Source organism: Pongo pygmaeus, chromosome 4 (assembly GCF_028885625.2).
Source record: "Pongo pygmaeus isolate AG05252 chromosome 4, NHGRI_mPonPyg2-v2.0_pri, whole genome shotgun sequence".
Lineage (NCBI taxonomy): Eukaryota > Metazoa > Chordata > Mammalia > Primates > Hominidae > Pongo > Pongo pygmaeus.
This window is the reverse complement of record NC_072377.2, coordinates 154,771,136-154,791,872: the sequence shown is the minus strand read 5'-3', so window position 1 is coordinate 154,791,872 and position 20,737 is coordinate 154,771,136. Positions and strand designations below refer to the sequence as shown.

Here is a 20,737-nt window from a genome sequence, read left to right as displayed (position 1 = left end):
AGACAAATCTACTTGGAAAAAAAATGCTTATGACATCCTAATTGCCATCAATCCCCCACATACAGTACTGACCAGTTTGATGGAGGTGGGGTTCTCCACAACCGAGTAGGCAGGCAGAGGCAACATGATGAACTGTGTGGCTGGTGCAGAGGAGCTACTCTCACTGGAATCCTATGGGCAATGAAGAGAAGGACAGTTTCATGGAAACAGAGTAAAGAACACCCAGGCCACTCAACACTGGAAGCCTGGATTAAGTTTGATAATAGACATTGTACTCATCCCAATGTGCTTATCAAAAGGAATGAATTTATGATTATCTCAAAAAGTTTAATTAAGAACAAAGAGAAAACTATTTCCACAGGAAATGTGCTATGTTTATTTTATAGATGAGAAAACTGAGGTTCTAAGAGATTTAGGACTTCTAAGATCACATAAGCAGTTAGTGAGAGAATCCAATTCTAACCCTTTCAAGTGTTCTCAGCACCCTATTTACCTGCTTTAAACAGGCTAGTGGTGGCCGCGCGCGGTGGCTCACGCCTGTAATCCCAGCACTTTGGGAGGCCGAGGTGGGCGGATCACCTGAGGTCAGGAGTTCAAGAACAGCCTGGCCAACGTGGTGAAACCCCATCTCTACTAAAAAAAAAAAATACAAAAATTACCCAGGCGTGGTGGCGCATGCTTGTAATCCCAGCTACTTGGAGGCTGAGGCAGGAGAATCGCTTGAACCCGGGAGGTGGAGGTTGCAGTGAGCCGAGATTGCGCCACTGCACTCCAGCCTGGGTGACAAGAGCAAAACTCCGTCTCAAAAAAAAACAAAAAACCACCACCAACAACAAGAACCGGCTAGTTGCACCCTTCGCTTCATTATCATAAACAGCACTGAGGCAACAAATATGGATTTAGCCCTGGGACAGATTGCAGGGGTACTTGTTCTCTTCTGCCCAGGCCATAAGGGCTACAGCAAGCTGGTCCTCTTAGCCTGCACAGAAAGACTCCCATCTCTGAGAATGCTATCCACTCCAAGGTTATAGAGGGCAGATTATATATTATACTATGGCATGGTAGCAGTTTCTCTCCACTTCCACTTCTAGGGGATGAGGTTGTTGGGATCACTAAAAGTGCTGCTTTCCCCTCATCTGAGAATGACACTTAGGCCACTGTAGAAACTTGCTTCCTCTTTCTCAGATATAAGTCCCATCAACCTGGCCTTGAAGATAACTTTTTTCTTCCTACCCCATCTGAATCCAGGAAGACCTGGGTACAGGTCTTGTGTGAAAATTCTTGTACACAGCTCAAGGTGCCATTGTTTGCTGAAAAAGTCTTCAGGGAGCCAGTGTGGTGGACAAGCCTATAATCCTGGCTACTTGGGAGGCTGAGGCAGGAGGACTGCTTAAGCCCAGGAATGCAAGACCAGCTTGGGCAACAGAGTGAAATCTCATTTCAAGAAAAGGAAGCAGTCTTCAGAAAACATAAAATCCTGACTGATACTAAATTGCCTGACAGATCCTAGCTTTGACTCATGGATAATTCAAATACAATTTGCAGCTTTCTTGCTAATGTAGCTTATGAACCATCTCATGTGAAGAAAATTCTGGCTAAGCTGGGCAAAGAGTTGGTAAGAGTGCCTGAGAAATTCCAAAGAACTCTGGAGTGAGCCCAGGGGCAAGACACATTCAAGAGAATTGCAGTATCAGTAAGTGCCACTCCAGCACTCTTGATTACCACTGCTCTGGAATCACAATGTATGGTGCTAGCTGCCCTTTAAGTAACTCCAGACAAAGCCAAAGACATCAGTACCAAAGCCACTTACCCTCATGACTGTTACCACTGATACACTCTCCCCAACCTGGGGGTGGGGCACAGCCAGGCTTCCAGTGGGGAGGTCTGGTGAGCCATTCACCAAGGTCTCTTCAATTACCAGGCTTGTCTGGTAAGGTTGGTGGCTCTCCCCTACTTCTAGGGAAGCGTCCTCTAGGAGCACATCCTGGCTGAGGATCTCTGAGGTGGCAATCTCCTGTACAGCACCTGACTGGGTAAGGGCTCCCACCTCCTCAGCCAGGGCCTCCACAGCCAGGCACTGCTCTGCCATGCCTGCATGGCTGGGCACTGTCTCCGGGGCAGTGTTGGACACAAGAGGAGGTCCTTTCGGGGACATCTGGTTCTGAGCCACACATAGCTCTAGCTGAGGGCAGCTCCGGTCCTCCTGCAGGCTGCTCTTGGGGATGATGATATAATCTGAGCGTGGGAGGATCTTGCGGAAACCTGGGATGTCCGGAACCACAGCAGTCAGTGCAGAGAGCTTAGAGTTCTGAGGATGAGGAAGCCAGGAAGGGGGAGACAAGCAGAGATAAATGGACTAAGACCACATGGAGAGAGAGAGATATATATATGTGTAAGTTCTCTTTTTTTTTTTTTTTTTTTTCCTGCAAAAGGGACTGGAAAAACTCTACTCTCTTGACCTAATGCAGATAAGGTCAGCCCCTGTCAACAGCAGTGTCATCTTCATTTGAATCACACTTTAGCCAATGTAGCTTATTCACTCAGTCACACAGGAAACAGCATGGACTGAACTCTGGAAAGAACACTGGTCTTGCCATATGAAACTGTGAGCTGGAACCTGAGGTCTGGCACAGCCTTGAGCAAATCCTTTCCCCTCCTGAGGTCTCAGCTGCCCCATCTGTAAAACAAGGGAGCTGAATCTGGCAATTTATGAGTTCCTTTTGAGCTCTGATACTTTAGGATTCCAAAGCAGCATAAGATTCAAACATTACAATGTATAATGCTCAATAAAAACCCAAAAAGCATAAAATACAAGTTAACAGGCTAAGATGAAACTCAAGGCAGCAAGTAAGCATTCTGACCTCACTGGTTTTCCCCAGACTTACAAAGAAGAGGATGAACAGATCACAAAGCTAAGGGGCTTCATGAGAAGCCTTCGTGAGAGAAAGTATATACAGAAGGAGTTATGTGACAAGGTCTTGAATATACTAAGGAAAAAAATGTGAATATTAACAATGACCCAGTAACTTCAGGTTTAGAAAATGTTTTCAAACACATTATCTGATTTTATTTTAAAAACAACACTATTATGTTAGATAAGATTATTATTCCCATTTAACAAATGAGAAAATTTAGGATGAAAGTCAGGGAGGTAAACTTTCCCTGAACACAAAATTAGTAAACAGTAAAGCTGGGACTCCAGGCCAGGTCTTCTCAGTATCAAGAAGGCCAGGTACTAAAAAGCACAGCCCTGAATGGCTAATTGGCACCAAGAAAAAGTCATTTATGTTTTATTTTTTCAATTTAAACTTAAAGGCACCCAATAAGGAAAACAGAAAAGTTCAAAGTGAACAGTTAAATGAGACCTAAAATTAAACAGAACAAAAAAAAATTTCAGAAGTATCTTTTAAAATGAACACTAAGTCAACTACAAAAGGATTCTTCAATAAATCAAAAGCAAGAAGTCGATGAGACTACTTAAGGCATAAAGGAAGCACTCAGAAATGAAAAGTTAAAAGCAGCACTCAGATGAAACATAAAAGCAGATGGACTGAATCTTTTATGGAGCCTTTATTGGAGAGGTAATGGGGAAATGGCATTCTCAAGCCACCCTTTGAAGCAGCCATGTTAGGAGAACAAGACTAAATGGTGGCAAATACACACAGGATGGCCTGGACTTAATAAATCCAAGCACAAAGAAACCTGGAAGGCCCGAATGATACTCATTTTGTAGACTAGAAGGCATAACACTGGAACCTGCACTTGGCAAGAGACCTGAAGAGCTGCTAAGGAGGACAGCCTGCCACAGGGCTCTGACAGGCTCCCAAGGTATGTGGGCATTGAGGGTCTTCCCATCACACTAGGCAGTCTGGGAGAGGTCAAACACAGCACATAAAGCTTCACTCAGTCTTGGTACATTCCAGGTACTCAATAAATGCCACTTTTCTTTATTATATAGTCACTGAATGTTTAATCTACTAAAGGGTAATATTTATTATGTCAGTATTATCAAGAATTCAGCTAGGTGATTTACATTACCTATTTTAAACATTATGAGAAGAGACTACTGCCATTTTACAGATGAGGAAACCAAGACTCAAAAATTCCAATGGTCACTCAGCTATTATCAGAACTAACCTATTCATGTTCTTGGTGGCAGTGGTAGAGATAGTGGTAGACAGAAATAAGCATGTAAATAAGGAAGAATCATTGCAGATGATTTAAATTTTTTTAAAGTCTTGATAATGATCTACATTAGTGTGTAGTTTTAAAAATCAAATCACTCCAGGATTACGTAGGATTTTATCATGCACAAAAAGATTGCTGATTTGTGTGTGTGTGTGTGTGTGTGTGTGTGTGTGTGTGTGAGAAACAGAGTCTCACTCTGTTGCCCAGGCTAGAGTGCAGTGGCACAATCACGGCTCAGTGCAACCTCCACTTCCCCGGCTCAAGTGATCCTCCCACATCAGCTTCCTGAGTGGCTGGGACTACAGGTGTATGCCACCACGCCTGGCTAATCTTTTCCTATTTTTTGTAGAGAGAGAGTTTCGCCATCTTGCCCAGGTTAGTCTTAAACTCCTGGGCTCAAGTGATCCTCCCACCTCAGCCTCCTAAAGTGCTGGGATTACGGGCATGAGCTACCACACCCAGCCTAGACTGCTGATTTTATTATAATAAGGAAACCAAAGGGAGTAGATAAGCTTTTCTTAGACTCCATCTCTACTCCACTACAGGGATTATTTCCCAGATTCACTGTTAATAAACAAATCACCTAGAGGAGGGAGCAGAGTAGCATCTCCAAGCCTGTAGGTAAGACAAAGCTCTCCCAGAAAGAAGAATGCCAGGCCAATAAGGACAAAATAATTTAAACGGCAGTAGCAGATGAGCTCCAATAAGGGAAAATACAACCTGTTCTGCTATAACGTAGTTGTTGCTGTTGCTCTACCTTACCAAAATAGAAGTTACAGACAATTGTTTCTATTGAAATAAGGAGTTAAGGATAAAAGGTTCCAGTTTGCAAAAGCAAGGTTATTCTTCCTGCAGGAATTTCAGTTTAAAAAAACAGCAGTTTATGCCATGACAGGGATACTCTCAAAAAAACAAAAACCCAGCAGTTTAAATAGCTGTCAGTGTATTTTGTTATTGTGAACTAGAAATAAGAAAATGCTGACAGACATAATTCTAAATGCTTCCTTGCTAGTCCTTTAACCCAAGCACCCGAAGCCTTGGTCTTCTCCATCATCTTTGGCTTTACTTGCATTTTTGCTTTTAGCATAGTTTCAACCACCAGTGCTAACAAAATAATGTGGTACTGTATTACACAAGCAGCTCTATCTACCTCTAAACATGCAAATCTTATTCCTGATTATAACTGATAGCAGTTAGTACAATACATTACATTCAATCTGTAATATGAAAACTCATGGCGTAGGAGAAATGCCTATATAAACTACTATATTAAAGTTTACTACATTAAAGCTACTATTTATAGTAACTACAAGGGGCTCCAAGTTACACTAAAATTTAGAAAAGGAACCTAAGGTTCACTGTAGAAAACACAAAAAAATGTCAGCTCCACGTATTGCTGCAACTGAAGAGGACAAGAGTGTGCAGGGCATCATCAAAATGGAAACAAGCAAGCTCAGAGTCAAGAAGGATAAAATGATTAAAGTTTTCCCAAAAAAAGAAAATGAAACAGAACAAGGGGCTTGGTTTCCCCAAGGCCTTCATCACTGAACCAGTGGAAAAAAAATTACTTACAGGATCCAAACCTTCCTTCTCTAGTTTGGCTTTCTCCAAGTAGTAACTCCTCTCGGCCACGCTGAGAAGCCTCCAACTCTCACTAATCTTCTTATTGATCTCAGACTGAGGGAGGTGGGGGAGCTCCTGCTGCACTTTCAGGTAGATGTCGTAATAGTACAGAAGGTAGGCAGACCTGAGGAAGCAATGACTTCTTCAGGCTTTCCCAGTAATGGCAATGCTGGGAGAAATCCCTCCACTTCCCACTCCCCATCCCTCGACCCGGGACTTCATTCAACCAGTAAGTACTACTATGCTAAGATATGGGTAGTCAAGAGGTTGATAAAACCTAGCTTTTCATTTCTAAGCATTTATCTAAATAGGGACTGAAAGTCAAGCAAAGAAACATTTAAATAACATCCTCAGATGGTGTTATAATAAGTTATAATCTTATTCCTGATTATAACTGATAGCTGTCAGTACAACACAACTTATATTACATTCAATTTGTAATACAAAAACTCATGGTATAGGAGAAATGCTTATATAAGCTACCATATTAAAGTTACTACATTAGAGCCACTATATTACAGTCAGGAGTAACTATCCAGGAGGATAAGGGGCTCCAAGGGAGGAGGGGAAAATGAATGGTAAAGATAGCAAGTGGCTGTTTTCCCTTCAGAAACCTGGAAGCAAAGGCTCATTTGAATGGCTTTCCTAAAGATCACTTTTTGTGCAGGAATGATTTTAAACCCAACAGAAGCAAAGATAGATACAGGTGTCCTGGTGTCCTGTCCTGTCATTCCACTCTCAGGGAAAGCTTCCTCAAGGGGCTGGTTATCACTCACACTCCATACTCCTCTACGCAGCCTTTGGTCACCAACCTGGTCAATGGCACCTCCCCAAGGATGAGAGAGGGAAGCAAGCAGACCAATCAAAATGACCAATGCTGGTAGTTTCAGCAAGTTTGAGGTATTCACAGTCAAGAGTGAAATTAGAGCTACAATTTGGATATTCTGTACAGATATAATTGGTATTATTTCTTTCTGTGTGGTTTTTTTCTTTTCTTTTTTTTTTTTTTGAGATGGAGTTTCGTTCTTGTTGCCCAAGCTGTAGTGCAATGGCATAATCTTGGCTCACTGCAACCTCCGCCTCCCAGATTCAAGTGATTCTCCTGCCTCAGCCTCCCAAGTAGCTGGGATTACAGGTGTGCGCCACCACGCCTGGCTAATTTTGTATTTTTAGTAGACACGGGGTTTCTCCATGTTGGTCAGACTGGTCTCGAACTCCTGACCTCAGGTGATCCACCCGTCTCGGCCTTCCAAAGTGCTGGGATTACAGGCATGAGCCATCGCGCCCAGCCTTATTTCTAATTTTGTAATTTTATTAATGCTTTGTTTTAAATGTTTAAATAACAACAATGGCATAATAATAAATAATGTAGCTCTTTTGTACCTAGCTTCTACCATCGGTATGGTACAATTTCCTGTGACAACTTGAAAACAAAAGCAAAGTCTGGCCAGTAATGGCAATGCTGGCAGAAATTCCTCCACTTCCCACTCCCCATCCCTCGACGCAGGACTTCAATAATAACTCTCTTTTTCAAAGAGTCTTAAAAGTTTTCCTCAATGCAGCTCTCCAAGCAACTTCTGTTTATAAATGCTAGCAGCAACCAAAATGTGTTGGCTAACCTGGGTTTCTTGGCCTTTTCTCCATGTATTTTATACTTTTTCTTCTTCTTGGGTGGCCCAGGAGAGGTGTAACAATAGGCTTCCTCAATTTCCTCCATCACGACAGTTACCTCAGTACCATCATATGATGTGTCCATAGCTAAAGGAAAGGAAAGTCAAAATAAAGTTTCCAGAATCTACCCTAAGAGGGGCAGCAGCTTCCTGATCAAATAACCCCTTACCTCTGCCAGTGCCTTAAGGCTTAGACATTTCCCAAAACCAATAAATCCTACGAAGCACCTGGCTTGGTTGTTTAACATACAGATTCCAGAGCTCCACTTCAGCCCTCCTGGAGCAGAATCTCCCGAGGGTATGGAAATCCACATGCTTAACAAATGCCTCAGATGATTCCTCAGACCGGGCAAATTTGTGACCACTGCCTTAGAAATACTTTTCACTTATATTCACTTACATTCATGGGATACAGTACCCACCCACCCCTTCAACGCAAAGATTTATTAGCCCCAAATTATAACAATTCTATATGGAAACAGGTTAAAAAAAAAAACGCTTGGCCAGGAATCAGAAGTTCTGGCCCATTCCTCCTATGTTTCATCAACTTAAGCAAATGCCTTCATTGATTCACTCAAACATGTAGTAAGGGCCTGTATGTAAAAGATTTCTTTATACTCTGCCAGCTTGTGCAATTTTGGGCAGGTCTTTTAGCTGCTTTTTGTTCCGCTTTCTCTCTCTCATGTATAAAAAAAGACATATCTCACCTACCTTCCCACAGATTTATAGTGATAAGACTCAAAGGATACAAGAGACACAACTCTATTTAAAAATAATTGGATGGGCACAGTGGCTCACGTCTATAATCTCAGCACTTTGGGAGGCTGAGATGCGAGGGTTGCTTGAGGCCAGGAGTTTGAGGCCAGCCAGCCTGGTCAACATAGTGAGACCCCATCTCTATTAAAAAAATAAAAATCTTTTTTAATTAAAAAAAAAAAAAAAGAAAATAGTCAAGTGCTATGCAAATGAAAAGGGTTTGTTTTTGGGTTTTTTGTTTTTGTTTTTTGAGACAGGGTCCCACTCTGTCACTAGAGTACAGTGGCACACTCTGGGCTCACTACAGCCTCAACCTCCTGGGCTCAAGCAATCCTTCCACCTCAGCCTCCTGAGTAGCTGGGACTACAGGTAATGTCACCACGCCTGGCTAATTTTTTGGAGAGATGGGGTTTTGCCATGTTGGCCAGGCTGGTCTCAAAATCCTGGACTCAAGGCGATCTGCCCACCTTGGCCTCTCAAACTGTTGGTATTACTGGCATGAGTGGGATTACACTGTGCCCAGCTGGGTTCATTCCTAAAGTCAGGTAATTGGCAGGAAAAAAAAATGAAAGAGTTCATTAAGTTTTTTTATTTTATTTTATATAATTTAAAAAATAATAATAGAGATGAGATCTCGCTATGTTGTCCAGGCTGGTCTTCAACTCCTGGGCTCAAGCGATCCTCTTACCTCAGCCTCCCAAAGCGCTGTAATTACAAGTGTGAGCCACCACATCTAGCCTCTGTTAAAGACTATTATCTGTGTCTGAGATGCTTAACCTTCCCAAGGCCACCAAGCCCAAGCAGGGACTTGAGAGAGAGATTTTTAACTCAAAAATCCAACTCCCTGGGCCTTCTTTCATTATGCTACACTGCTATCCATCTCTACTGGCAACCCTCCAAACCAGCACTGTTCAATAAACTCTGATGATGGAAATGTTCTACACCTGTGCTGTCAAATATAGTAGCCACCAGCCACATATGGCTATCGAGCACTTGAAATATGGCTAGTGTGACTGAAGAATTGAATTAGTTTTAATTTTAAATGTATTTATTTTTAAGACAAGGTCTCACTCTGTCCCCTGGGCTGGAGTGCAGTGATGCGATCCTGTCTCACTGCAGTCTCCACCTCCTAGGCTCAAGTGATCTTCCCACCTTGGCCTCCCAAGTAGCTGGGACTACACATGTACACCACCATGTCTGGCAAATTTTTAAATTGTTTGTAGAGATGAGATCTCATTATATTATCCAAGCTGGTCTCAAACTCCTAGGCTCAAGCAATCCTCCTGCCTTGGCCTCCCAAAGTGCTGGGATTACAGGCATGAGCCGCCACCACACCTGGCCAATTGTAATTAATTGAAATAGCAACATATGCTAGGAGCTAGAGACAGCACAGATCTAAACAGTCATCTGACCAACCAACATCAGCTCTCTGGTGCTGGGCTAAAAAACAGAGAATCTACTAACAGCTTTTATGTCTAGGAAAAGAGGCATAAAAAACTTAATAACCAGTTCAAGAAGAGTTAGTTTTTTTTGTAGCCAAGTTCTAAATTGGAGTTTTACCACAAGTCTCAATCCTTGGAGGGAGAAAGGCTCACAGAAACCACTTGAATTTTACAAGAGGGAAATAACATAGTTGTCCCTGAAAATCTGTCAGGAGGAAATTTAGAATTCTGGGAAGAGGCAGTTGTGGTGGTAAATATGGAACTGATACGTGCAGTACAAAGCCCACACACCTCTCATTTAGACCTCACTCCACAAATAAGGTATAATGAGCACTGCATGTGGAGTCAAGAGACCTAAACTCTAACCTTATGATCTCAGAGAAGTCTATTCCACATCCTAAATTTCAACTGTTTCTACTGTGAGAAGAGGACGAACCCAGTGGCTCCTGGTCTTTTGGAGGCAAGAATTCTTTTGACAATGTTGCGAAAGCTTAAAAAAACAACTACAACAACAAAAAACCTCTCCTAGAAATTGCAGACACACTGTATTTCACCTATAATTTTCAGGATATACCCCAGATAAAGCACACATTATTCCTAAGGTTCTTCCTAGTTCTCTGTCATCTCTAAATGATTCGTCTTCCTATTAAAAACAAAAACTAAACTAACAAAGAAAAACAAAACAAAAACCTACATTCTAACTGCCATATTGCAACCCAAGAAGAGAACACAGTCTACAACTTGGCTGGGTAAGCAATAGGCCAGTAAAGGATAAGGGAAGCCGTAGTTCAAATCAAGGCTACGTGGGGACTGCGCTTTTTTGCCCTGAATTGACTTCTGGGCGGCTGAAAGCCTTGTGGAGAAGGGCAGTAACTGCAGGAGAGCATCTGCAATGAATGGCATATAGGGTACTAAGCACCCTGAGCAAAACGGGTTAGGAAACAGTCATTACAGCCACCTTGGGCTGAGGGCAGGAAGACAACACCCTAGGGTTTTGTTTGTTTTATTATCCTGTTCTAAGCCTGAGTTTAAGTTTGTTATCAGACGCGAGGCCGCAGTATAGCAATGCAAAAAAAAGGCAGGACAATATAAGGTTAAAAACGAAGGGCTCTAGAGGACAGAAAATCCGGGTTCTAGTACAGGCTACACCAGTCGCACCAGCACGGGGCCCTCTGACCTTAAGCAATCTACTTACCCTAAGTCTTCGTTATTTCATCTGTAAAACAGAGTTAAGGTCAATACCTGAAATATGCGAGACACTTTCTCTGCCCCATCAGATCCTCCTCGGAATCTCACGAGATGGCCTTTGAGGGCTCAGCCATGGGCCACAGTTTGACTCTGGGCTAGCTCCTTTCCCTCATTCTGGGTCATGAATGAAGCAAGAGCCAAACCAGACAAAGTCTTGGTCAAGCTAAGACGTCTGGGACATCCGAATGTCCCATACGGATTGCGGAAGGAGGACACTAAGGCTCAGTGGCCCTACTTTGTGGAAGAGCCAGTAGAGGCTCAGAGAGCCGCAGCATCCAACTCGAGGTCGCCCAGCGGCTCGGCGCGGCCCTCGAAGGCGGGACTTACCCGGAGGAGCGTGCAAGCCGCGCCGCTCACATTCCCGGAGGCGCTTGGCCCGGCAGCTCGACGAGGGAGATGGCTGGCGCACTCGCGCTCCCCGCTGTCGGCGAGAGGCGGCTCCAGTCGCGACAGCAGCAACAAGGAAGTGGAGGCGAGGGCTCGCGCGCGCATCCCGGGGGCTGGAGGAGCCCCGGCCCCGCGGCCCCGCCCGGCGACACACGGCGCGGAGTCGCGACAGCCCCTCTCGCTTCCCCTCCTCGGAGTCGCGATATGGGGTCGTGAAGGGCAAGTATAGGAGGAGCACAGGTTCGCTCCGCAGGCTCCTCACCGATGCCTGCCGAGGGCCCCGGGGGTCAAGCCCCGGGGAGCTCGAGGAAGACAGCAGGGACACGGTCGTCACCGAGGCACCGGATTGGCGGCTGCAGCGGCAGCAGCGGCACACCACGGATCGCCAGGGAGACCCGTCCCGGCGGCCCTCGCGGCGCACCGGAAGCGGTCGGCGGCGCGTGACTGCATGCGACCCCTGGCGCAAGCGCAACAGCCCAGACCTAGCTTGGGGGCGGACCCACACGAACTGCTCAAAGGCTTGGAGGGGGTCTAGTAAGGCGAACGGGCTGCTTCCGGCCAGAGGTCCCGGGCGGAGGAGGGAGCTGTGGCTGCCGGCGGTGGGACGCCCCGGCTGCTCAGTCCCCGGGCACTGCTGTGGGGCGTTCAGGTAACAGGGGCGGGGCTGTGCTGAGCGTGAGGGATCTAGGCCCCGCCTCACCTTTCGGAGCCACGTCGGGCGCTGGGAAGCCTACAATACCCCTCTCCTAAGCATGACGTTCAAGGAAGGCCTGATCTCAGCCTGTCTCAGTCTTTCCCTCATTCAGGATCGGGTTCATACGTAGTGCCGCATCAAGTAGCGCCTTCATCACCCCGGTGATCTGCCCTCAATCCGTCTCTCCCACTGGCCCACGAATAGTGATGGTAGTGAGTTCCTGGAGTGACTCAAGCTGAGCTGAATGACCGTATGGAGAGCCTCCGTAAATCAAATAGGGATTGGATTGGATTGGATTGTCCTTTCTCTCCAGTGTCACAAGTTGTCCACATTTGTACAAGTTCCCGCACAACTCTCACTGTATTCCAATCTGCCTACTTCTCTGCATCTACCGCCATCACCAACCTTCTAGCCACCATTATCTCCTGCCTGGACTGATGTAGTTCTCCCCACATCCCCTCTACAATCTATTCTCCACGAAGCAGTCAGATTGATCATTTTGCACTGTAAGTCTGATCAAATCACTCCCTGCTTAAAACCCTCCAGTGTCTCATTCACTTAAAATAAAATTCAGACATCTTAGCTTGACCAAGACTTTGTCTGATTTGGTTCTTGCTTCATTCTCTTTCTATGTCTCCTCTCAATATTAGTAGTTCCCAGAACCAGCTATATAGCACTCTGTAGTGTTTGGAGTGCTAGCTTTGTTGTGAGCCTCCCTGGGTTTGAATCCCAGCCCTACCACAAGTAAGCAATATTAAGCATGTAAAGTGCTTAACAAATGAGGTTTACACAGTAGATCCTCCCACCTCAGTAAATGGCACTATCATCCGCTGGATTGCTCAGTGCTCAAACCAGAAACCTGGGCGTTATCCTTGACTCCTCCTTCACCTCACATCCGGTCCAGCACAGGGCTTGCAAAAACATAGCCCCAGACTGACTACTACTCACCATCTCTCTATTACTACTCTAATCCAAGCCACCATTATCTCATGTGGACTCTTGCTTTTTTCTCTGATACCCTTCTATTCTTTACACAGCAGTCATCTCTCCTTCCTTAAAATCCTTCAGTAGCTTCCTATTGCACTCAAATTGACATCCAAACTGTATGTGGCCTACTGGTCTAGCCTGCTTTTATCTTCAGATTTAAGGCCATCTCTTAGGAAAATCAACTTTACCCATTAGGTTCTCTACCCTGCAACCAAAAAACATTCCAGAAAAACAAAACCAAAAAACCGTCAAAAGCCTCTTAATGCCCCCAAAGCAAGCTAGAATCCTAACTAGGACTTCCTGTGATTTGGTCCTTGCTTTCTTCTCCAAAGAATTTTTTGTTCCTGACCAGGACGTTCTATTTTCTATAGTATTTCATTGCCTTTCATATTAAATATTTCCTTTCATCTCATGAGCTATTTGTTTATTCTTTAAGGCCCACCATATTGTTCCCTCTTTGAAGTGCACTGCCCATCCATGCTCCACTCCAGTTGCTTATCTGCACTTTTATGTTCCAGTAGTACTCTGTAACCTCTGATTTAGTTTTCACATGCTCTAGTGTTTGTCTTCCCTGGTAGGCTCCTCAAAGGTGGGCACTATGCTCCATTCATCTGTGTATGGCTGGCATCAAGCATACTGCTTAATACATAGTACATGTCATGAATGGATGGATACATGTATGGAGGTGATAGTAAAAATCTACCCTTGAGAAGGGACAGTCATAGCGTAAAGTCACAGCAGGTTCTCTTGTCCTTTGAAGATTCTCATGATAAAATGCCTACGAAGGCAATTACCCAAAACTGCTACTGCTGGATCATGTTTTGTTGGACCAGCGTGGGGCAGGGGGACTGTTTGTTTTAAATTCTGAATACTTCTAGACAGGATACACCACAACATTCTCCAAATACTTCAATCCCTGTTTCAATCACTTACGCGACCATCCTGGCCCCTAAAGGCATTTGAGTTTGGAGCACCTATCTAGGGTCCAAGACTTAAATCTGGAAGGACCTTAGGCATCATCTGGTCTTGTGGTTTGCAACCATGGGACTTTTCAAAAATATATATTAAAAAAAAAAAGGAATAAAAGAAAATAGGCCCAGAGAGGGACTGTACTACAACCTGCCCATCACTTCTGCCATAATCTGTCACCTAATTGGTCTCTGCCTCTTTGATCCATTTTCCACAAAACAGCCAAAGTGATCCTTTTAAAATGCCTGAAAATGTCCGTGGATTTCTGTTGCATTCAAAATACCAACTCTTTACCATGGCACCTTTTTTTGTTTGTTTGAGACGGAGGCTCGCTCTGTCACCAGGCTGGAGTGCAGTGGTGTGATCTTGGCCCACTGCAACCTCCGCCTCCTGGGTTCAAGCGATTCTCATGCCTCTGCCTCCTGAGTAGCGCCACCACACCCAGTTAATTTTTGTTTGTTTGTTTTTTTTTTTTGATTCGGAGTCTTGCTCTGTCACCCAGGCTGGAGTGCAGTGGCACGATCTCAGCTCACTGCAAGCTCCACTTCCTGAGTTCACACCATTCTCCTGCCTCAGCCTCCCGAGTAGCTGGGACTACAGGCACCTACCACCACACCTGGCTAATTTTTTTGTATTTTTAGTAGAAACAGGGTTTCACCATGTTGGCCAGGATGGTCTCGATATCCTGACCTCGTAATCCGCCCGCCTCGGCCTCTCAAAGTGCTAGGATTATAGGCGTGAGCCACCCCATCCAGCCTACCATGGCATCTTTGAATTGTCTGGCCACCCACCTTTGTCATATACTTGGATTCATGCAAATATTTCAGTTCCCTGAATACCTCAAGCTGTTTTCGGTGTGTGTGTTTTTTTTGTTTTTTGTTTTTGTTTTGTTTTTTTTCTTGAGACGGAGTCTTGCTCTTGTTGCCCAGGCTAGAGTGCAATGCACAATCTCAGCTCACTGCAACCTCTGCCTCCTGGGTTCAAGTGATTCTTCTGCCTTAGCCTCCCAAATAGCTGGGATTACAGGCACCTGCCACCACGCCCGGCTAATTTTTGTATTTTTAGTAGAGTCGGGTTTTGCCATGTGGGCCAGGCTGGTCTGGCCACCTTGGCCTCCCAAAGTGCTGGGATTACAGTCGTGGGCCACAGCGCCCGGCCTATTTTTGCTTCTGAGGTTTTGCTGATGCTATGTCTTTTGCTGGACAGCCCTTTCCCCATATTCTTGGAGATCTCAGCTTCAGTGCCATCTTAGTGAGGACACCCCTGACCACCCTTTGTATAATAAGTAGATCTTCCTCTTTTATTCCTTGTCATAGTCTTTGTTTATTTCCTTTATAGCACATATCACCCTCTGTAATTATCTGTTTACTTTTTATCTTTCCCACATTTTATATTTCATAAGAACAGGGACCTTGACTCTTTTGTTCATTACTCTACCCTTAAAGCTTGGCACCTGTAAATATAAAATGAATGTATGGCTACCAGAAACATCTTCCCACGGTAAAAATCTTTCCAGGCCAGATGGTGGTAGAGCTTTGAAGATCTCATTTTGGTGGAATTTCAAGCAGGACCATGGCCTAGCAGAAATAGTAATCTGAGTTAAGAAATCTAAGCTGCATGAACCCAGGTAGGCCCCTTCCCAGGGCCCCAGTTTCTGTGTCCATCAAAGAAGCTGGATAATAACTCGGAATGTATACAGTGCAATCCTATTTGCAAAGCTCTTTCACTGCCTGTTATTTCAATCTGTTCTCATGGTAGGCAGAGCAAACATTGTTATTCCCATTTTTATGGAGGTTCAGAAAGTTTAAGTAAACTAGATAAGATCACTTCTGTTTCAAACATTCTATGAGTCTTTACAAGTAGCCTCTACAAAAAGTCAGTAGCATGAATCCTATCTTCTATTTACTTTGACCATAAATTGTCGTTTCCTAATACGATTTGTAAAAACCTGAACCATCTTTTAGGGGAAATCCATTGTTTCCTGATAGGTACTCCATTTTGTCTTCTCAGTTTTCCACACTTGTGGCAAAGCAAGCCGCGAGGAGGAACCAGACAGTCCTGTTAGTTGTGGCCAGCCCTCATTCCCTGGAAATGGCAAACAAGGGGAACAAGAAGCGTTGGCAGTTCTCTCTGGAGGAGAAAATGAAAGTTGTGGAAGCCGTAGACTCAGGCAAGAGGAAAGGTGATGTGGCAAAAGAATTTGGTATCACTCCCTCTACTTTACCTACATTCTTAAAGGATTGCACCAAATTTGAAGAAAAGGTGCGGAAGGCATCCGTGGGACCCCAGCGGAAAAGGATGAGGAGCGCTCATTATGATGACATTGATAAGGCTGTTTTTGCTTGGTTTCAAGAAATCCATGCCAAAAACATTCTTGTGACTGGTTCTGTCATTCGGAAAAAAGCACTAAACTTGGCCAACATGCTTGGCTATGACAATTTTCAAGCAAGTGTGGGCTGGCTGAACAGATTTAGAGATTGCCACGGAATTGCTTTGAAAGCAGTCTGTAGAGAAGATAGTGACAGGTTAATGAATGGTCTAGGAATAGATAAGTTTAACGAGTGGCATGCAGGGGAAATTATAAAACTGATTGCTGACTACAGCCCAGATGATATCTTTAATGCTGATTAGACAGGAGTGTTTTTCCAGTTGCTTCCCCAGCACACACTTGCTGCTAAAGGAGACCGTTGTAGAGGGGGCAAGAAAGCAAAGCAGCGGTTGACAGCACTCTTTTGTTGCAATGCCTCAGGGACTGAAAAAATGAGACCATTGATTGTTGGTAGGTCAGCCAGCCCACACTACCTCAAGAACATTCATTCCCTCCCTTGTGATTACCAAGCCAACCAGTGGGCTTGGATGACAAGGGATCTGTTTAATGAGTGGCTGATGCAAGTGGATGCCAGGATGAAGAGGGTGGAACGCCAGATCCTCTTGCTCACAGACAACTGCTCTGCTCATAACATGCTTCCACACTTGGAAAGGATTCAGGTTGGGTATCTGCCCTCCAACTGTACTGCTGTCCTGCAGCCACTGAATCTTGGCATAATTCACACCATGAAAGTACTGTACCGGAGCCACCTTCTAAAACAGATCCTCCTCCTCAAGCTCAACAGCAGTGAGGATCAAGAAGAGGTGGACATCAAGCAGGACATCGACATGATTGCTGCAGCGTGGTTGTCAGTCAAGCCATCCACAGTGGTGAAATGTTGGCAGAAGGCAGGCATCATCCCTATGGAATTTGCAGAATGTGACACAGAATCAGCAGCCAGTGAACCAGACATTGCCATTGAAAAGTTGTGGCACACAGGTGGCTATTGCCACCTGTGTCCCAAATGAAGTAAATTTCTAGGACTTTGTTACTGCAGATGATGATCTCATTATCTCTCAGGACACAGACATCATCCAGGACATGGTGGCTGGCGAAAATACCAGTGAAGCAGGAAGTGAAGATGAAGGGGAGGTATCTTTACCAGAGCAACCAAAAGTCACCATCACAGAAGCCATATCAAGTTTACAGAAACCTAGACAGTTCTTTTCCACTTGTGTAGACGTTCCTGATGCCATTTTTGGACAATTAAATGGCATAGATGAATATTTAATGAAGAGTGACACAAACCCTTATTGATTCCAAAATTACAGATTTCCTCCAAACAAAATAATGCAGGAATTTATTTCAGAAAATGTAGTTTACAAGAATAAAGATTTCTTTAGATAGGTTGTTGAGCCAATTTAAGTAAAGCAATATTATTATGACAACATTCCAGTACTCTGAAATAGCCAGGAAACTTCCTTGAATGGAATTTGACTAATATGTGTGTTTTCTTTTCTTTTCTTTTTGGCTGTCTCTGGTCCTTGATTCAAGATGTATTTTGATTCATCCAAGGGTTTCCAAACTTGTCTGCAAATTAGGATCACTTGAGAATCCTTTAAAAATTCCAAAGCTCAGGCCATATCCCAGGCCTATTAAATCACAATCTTTGGTGATGGGTCACAGGTATTGGTAGTGTCGAAGCTCTCCAGGTGATTCCAATGTGTAGACAAATTTGGAAACTGAACCAACCACAGGAACATCAAGTACACTGTGGGCCTGGGTCCAGCTTCTTTCCAGTAAGTCTATCTCAGGGGCTTCCAAATTTAGCTCACATCAGAATCACTTGGAAGGCTTGTTAAAACCCAAGGCTGCTAGGCCCACCCCCAGAGTTTGATACAGTAGACCTCAGGTGGGACCCAAAAATTTGCATTTTTAACACATTCTCAGCTGATGCAGTCCAGGCTCCATGCTTTGAAAACCACTGGTCTAGCTTTAGATAGGATATTGAGTCAATTTAAATAAAGCAATATACTGGTCTAGCTGAGTTCTAGAACTTCTCTCTTTAGCTGGCCATCTGAATACTCCCCCATCACTAATTGTTAAAAAAAGAATCAACTGTTCTTACTCTAGAGCTCTTTTTCCTTTCTACTGATTTGCTGGAAGCACTACAAGACTTCTGTTTGTTCGTTTGTTTGTTTGTTTTTAAAGATGGGGTCTTGTTATATTGCCCAGGCTGGAATGCAGTGGTTATTCACAGGCATGATTATAACACACTACTCTCTCTAACTCCTGGCCTCAAGCCATCCTCCCAAATAGATGGGACTACTGATGCACACTGCCATGCTGGCCTTACAAAATGTTTTAATAGGCATTTCATTAATAGGGAGCTGGAGTACAAGGAAATACAGTGCATTTAAGACATAGGCTGGGCATGGTGGCTCATGCCTGTAATCCCAGCACATTGGGAAGATCACTTGAGGCAAGGAGTTTGACACCAGACCGGCCAACACAGCGAGACCCCCCATCTCTAAAAAAAAAATTTAATAAGACATAGATACAACCAGGGAGGGAGGTTATAATAATAGAGCATCCTGATAATCAGAATCTTGGGAGAGAACGTACAGCCCAGCATGCCTCTCACTTTCCAGAAAGGGTGAGAGGATCATTAGAGAGTTCATTAGAGAGTATTTATTCCTAATAAGTCAGATAAATATCAGTTTCATTTTTAGAAGTTTCACACAATAGCTGCTAATGATGTGATGTCATTTTTTCCCCCTGCTTCAGGTTAATTTTTTGGATATTTCAGAAACCCATAGCAATTCAGTGATTTTTCTTTCTGTAGTAGCTTAGTCAAAACAGATACAGTAGATTAATCATAGAAAATGTTGCTTCCACATTAACAAAACAATCACTGAAAAATAGCAGATGTTTAAATAGATTATTTTATAGCTTATTTTGGATATTTTTTCTTTTAATAAACTAATATGATCATTTGAATTAAAAGTACTGTACATATTTTAAATTCTTAACATGTGGGAGAGGAAAACTCTTCTGGCTAAGTCCTGTGGTTGTGTTTCTTTGTCAGCTCCTTGATTGCTGTCATCATCCTCTTCTGTCAGGATTACTGCCATAGTATCTAATTCCTTCCCTCACCTTTCTCCCGCAGTCCATTCTGCACATATTGTTTGATCTATTGGCATCACACCATTTCCCCTGCCCAGGTGTCTGTAGTGGCTTTCAAATGCCTACAAAAAAACTATTCAGCTGAGTTTTAGTGTCCTCTATAGTTGACTACAACCTGCATTTCCGACTTGTTAGCTCGAGACAATTCTGTGTACATAACACTCCCTGAAGAGGCCATTGTTTCTTTTACTGCATACCGACTTCTGCCTGTGTGCCTTGCCCAAATGCCTCATCCTGTTCTCTACTAAGCTAGGCCCTACACATTCAAGAACTAACTGGAATCCTCTTTCTTCCAGGCTTTCTTGGAGACTCCAGCAACTACTCCACCTGTTTTCCCCTCATCTCCTCCAAACTTCTTGTCTGTACCACTCAAATACTTACATGTTTTCTAGATGTGCTCTGGCTCTTTAGACTGTAAGTTCCATGACAGCAGGGATCAGTCAACCTTTATAATCTTAATGGTGCCTAGGACTGTGCTGGACACATCATAGGCACTTCAATCAACATTTGTGTATAAATTGATAGACACATAAAATGTGTTGAAGCCACCTTATTTTTAAAGCTGTATTAAGCATTGATTCTACTAGAAATGGCTTGGAAATAAGGTAGGGTTTTATTCCATTTAAAAGGGTTTGCAAAATTTTTCCATGAATATAGTTGCCTCAAGTATAATTCCAATCCAGGTTATAATCTCTGTTCTTTGATAATGAATTATATAGAATGTAATTTGATAAGTATATAGAATATATACTGTTTATAGTTGAACCTATGTCCCTCCACCAAAAAGTCATTGCAGGATTTCTGTTGGCTTCCATTTATACACACAGGACTTTAGTATGAAAAGGCTTGTCTAAGTGCTTTGCATATAGTAGATGTTCAGTAAATATGTGCTTAAACTTGCTTTTTTTAAAAAAACAAATTTAACATCCCTGGCCAGGCGTGGTGGCTCACACATCCCAGCACTTTGGGAAGCCGAGGTGGGCGGTTCACCTGAGGTCAGGAGTTAGAGACCAGCCTGGCCAACATGGTGAAACCCTGTCTCTACTAAAAATACAAAAATTAGCTGGGCATGATGGTGGGCACCTGTAATACCAGCTACTTGGGAGAGTGAGGCAGGAGAACCGCTTGAACCCGAGAGGTGGAGGTTGCCACTGCACTCCAGCCTGGGTGACAGAGTGAAACACCATTTAAAATAATAATAATAATAATAAAAACAAATTTAACATTCTTGATTTACTTAATATATCATGATTTAGATCCTGGAAGATGGAAATCATCC

The 20,737-nt window shown here is 43.7% G+C and overlaps 3 protein-coding genes across 4 annotated transcripts in view; 2 read left to right on the top strand and 1 right to left on the bottom strand.

Moving 5' to 3' along the window:
- Positions 1 to 11,736, bottom strand: part of HMGXB3 (HMG-box containing 3) — a 52,349-nt gene extending 40,613 nt beyond the window's left edge. Inside the window, exons 1-5 of one of the 2 annotated variants that reach the window (XM_054487734.2) lie at positions 11,255 to 11,736; positions 7,431 to 7,569; positions 5,761 to 5,935; positions 1,811 to 2,308; positions 73 to 171 (exon numbers count right to left, since the gene is read on the bottom strand). In XM_054487734.2, coding sequence (XP_054343709.1) covers positions 73 to 171; positions 1,811 to 2,308; positions 5,761 to 5,935; positions 7,431 to 7,567 — 909 coding nt within the window. In that variant the 5' untranslated portion in view covers positions 7,568 to 7,569; positions 11,255 to 11,736. The remainder of the gene's footprint in view (positions 1 to 72; positions 172 to 1,810; positions 2,309 to 5,760; positions 5,936 to 7,430; positions 7,570 to 11,254) is intronic. The other variant, XM_054487735.2, reaches the window with a different exon arrangement.
- On the top strand, positions 11,049 to 19,275 carry LOC134739552 (uncharacterized). Its single transcript, XM_063664585.1, has 3 exons — positions 11,049 to 11,084; positions 11,182 to 11,963; positions 15,975 to 19,275. Exons 1-3 carry the CDS (start codon positions 11,049 to 11,051, stop codon positions 16,027 to 16,029), a joined length of 873 nt encoding a protein of 290 aa, XP_063520655.1. The 3' UTR covers positions 16,030 to 19,275.
- On the top strand, positions 16,041 to 17,623 carry TIGD6 (tigger transposable element derived 6). Its single transcript, XM_054487738.2, is given in 3 exon segments — positions 16,041 to 17,270; positions 17,272 to 17,564; positions 17,566 to 17,623. Coding segments are annotated over 3 exon segments (1,566 nt in total). The 5' UTR covers positions 16,041 to 16,055.
- Positions 19,276 to 20,737: the final 1,462 nt, after the last annotated feature.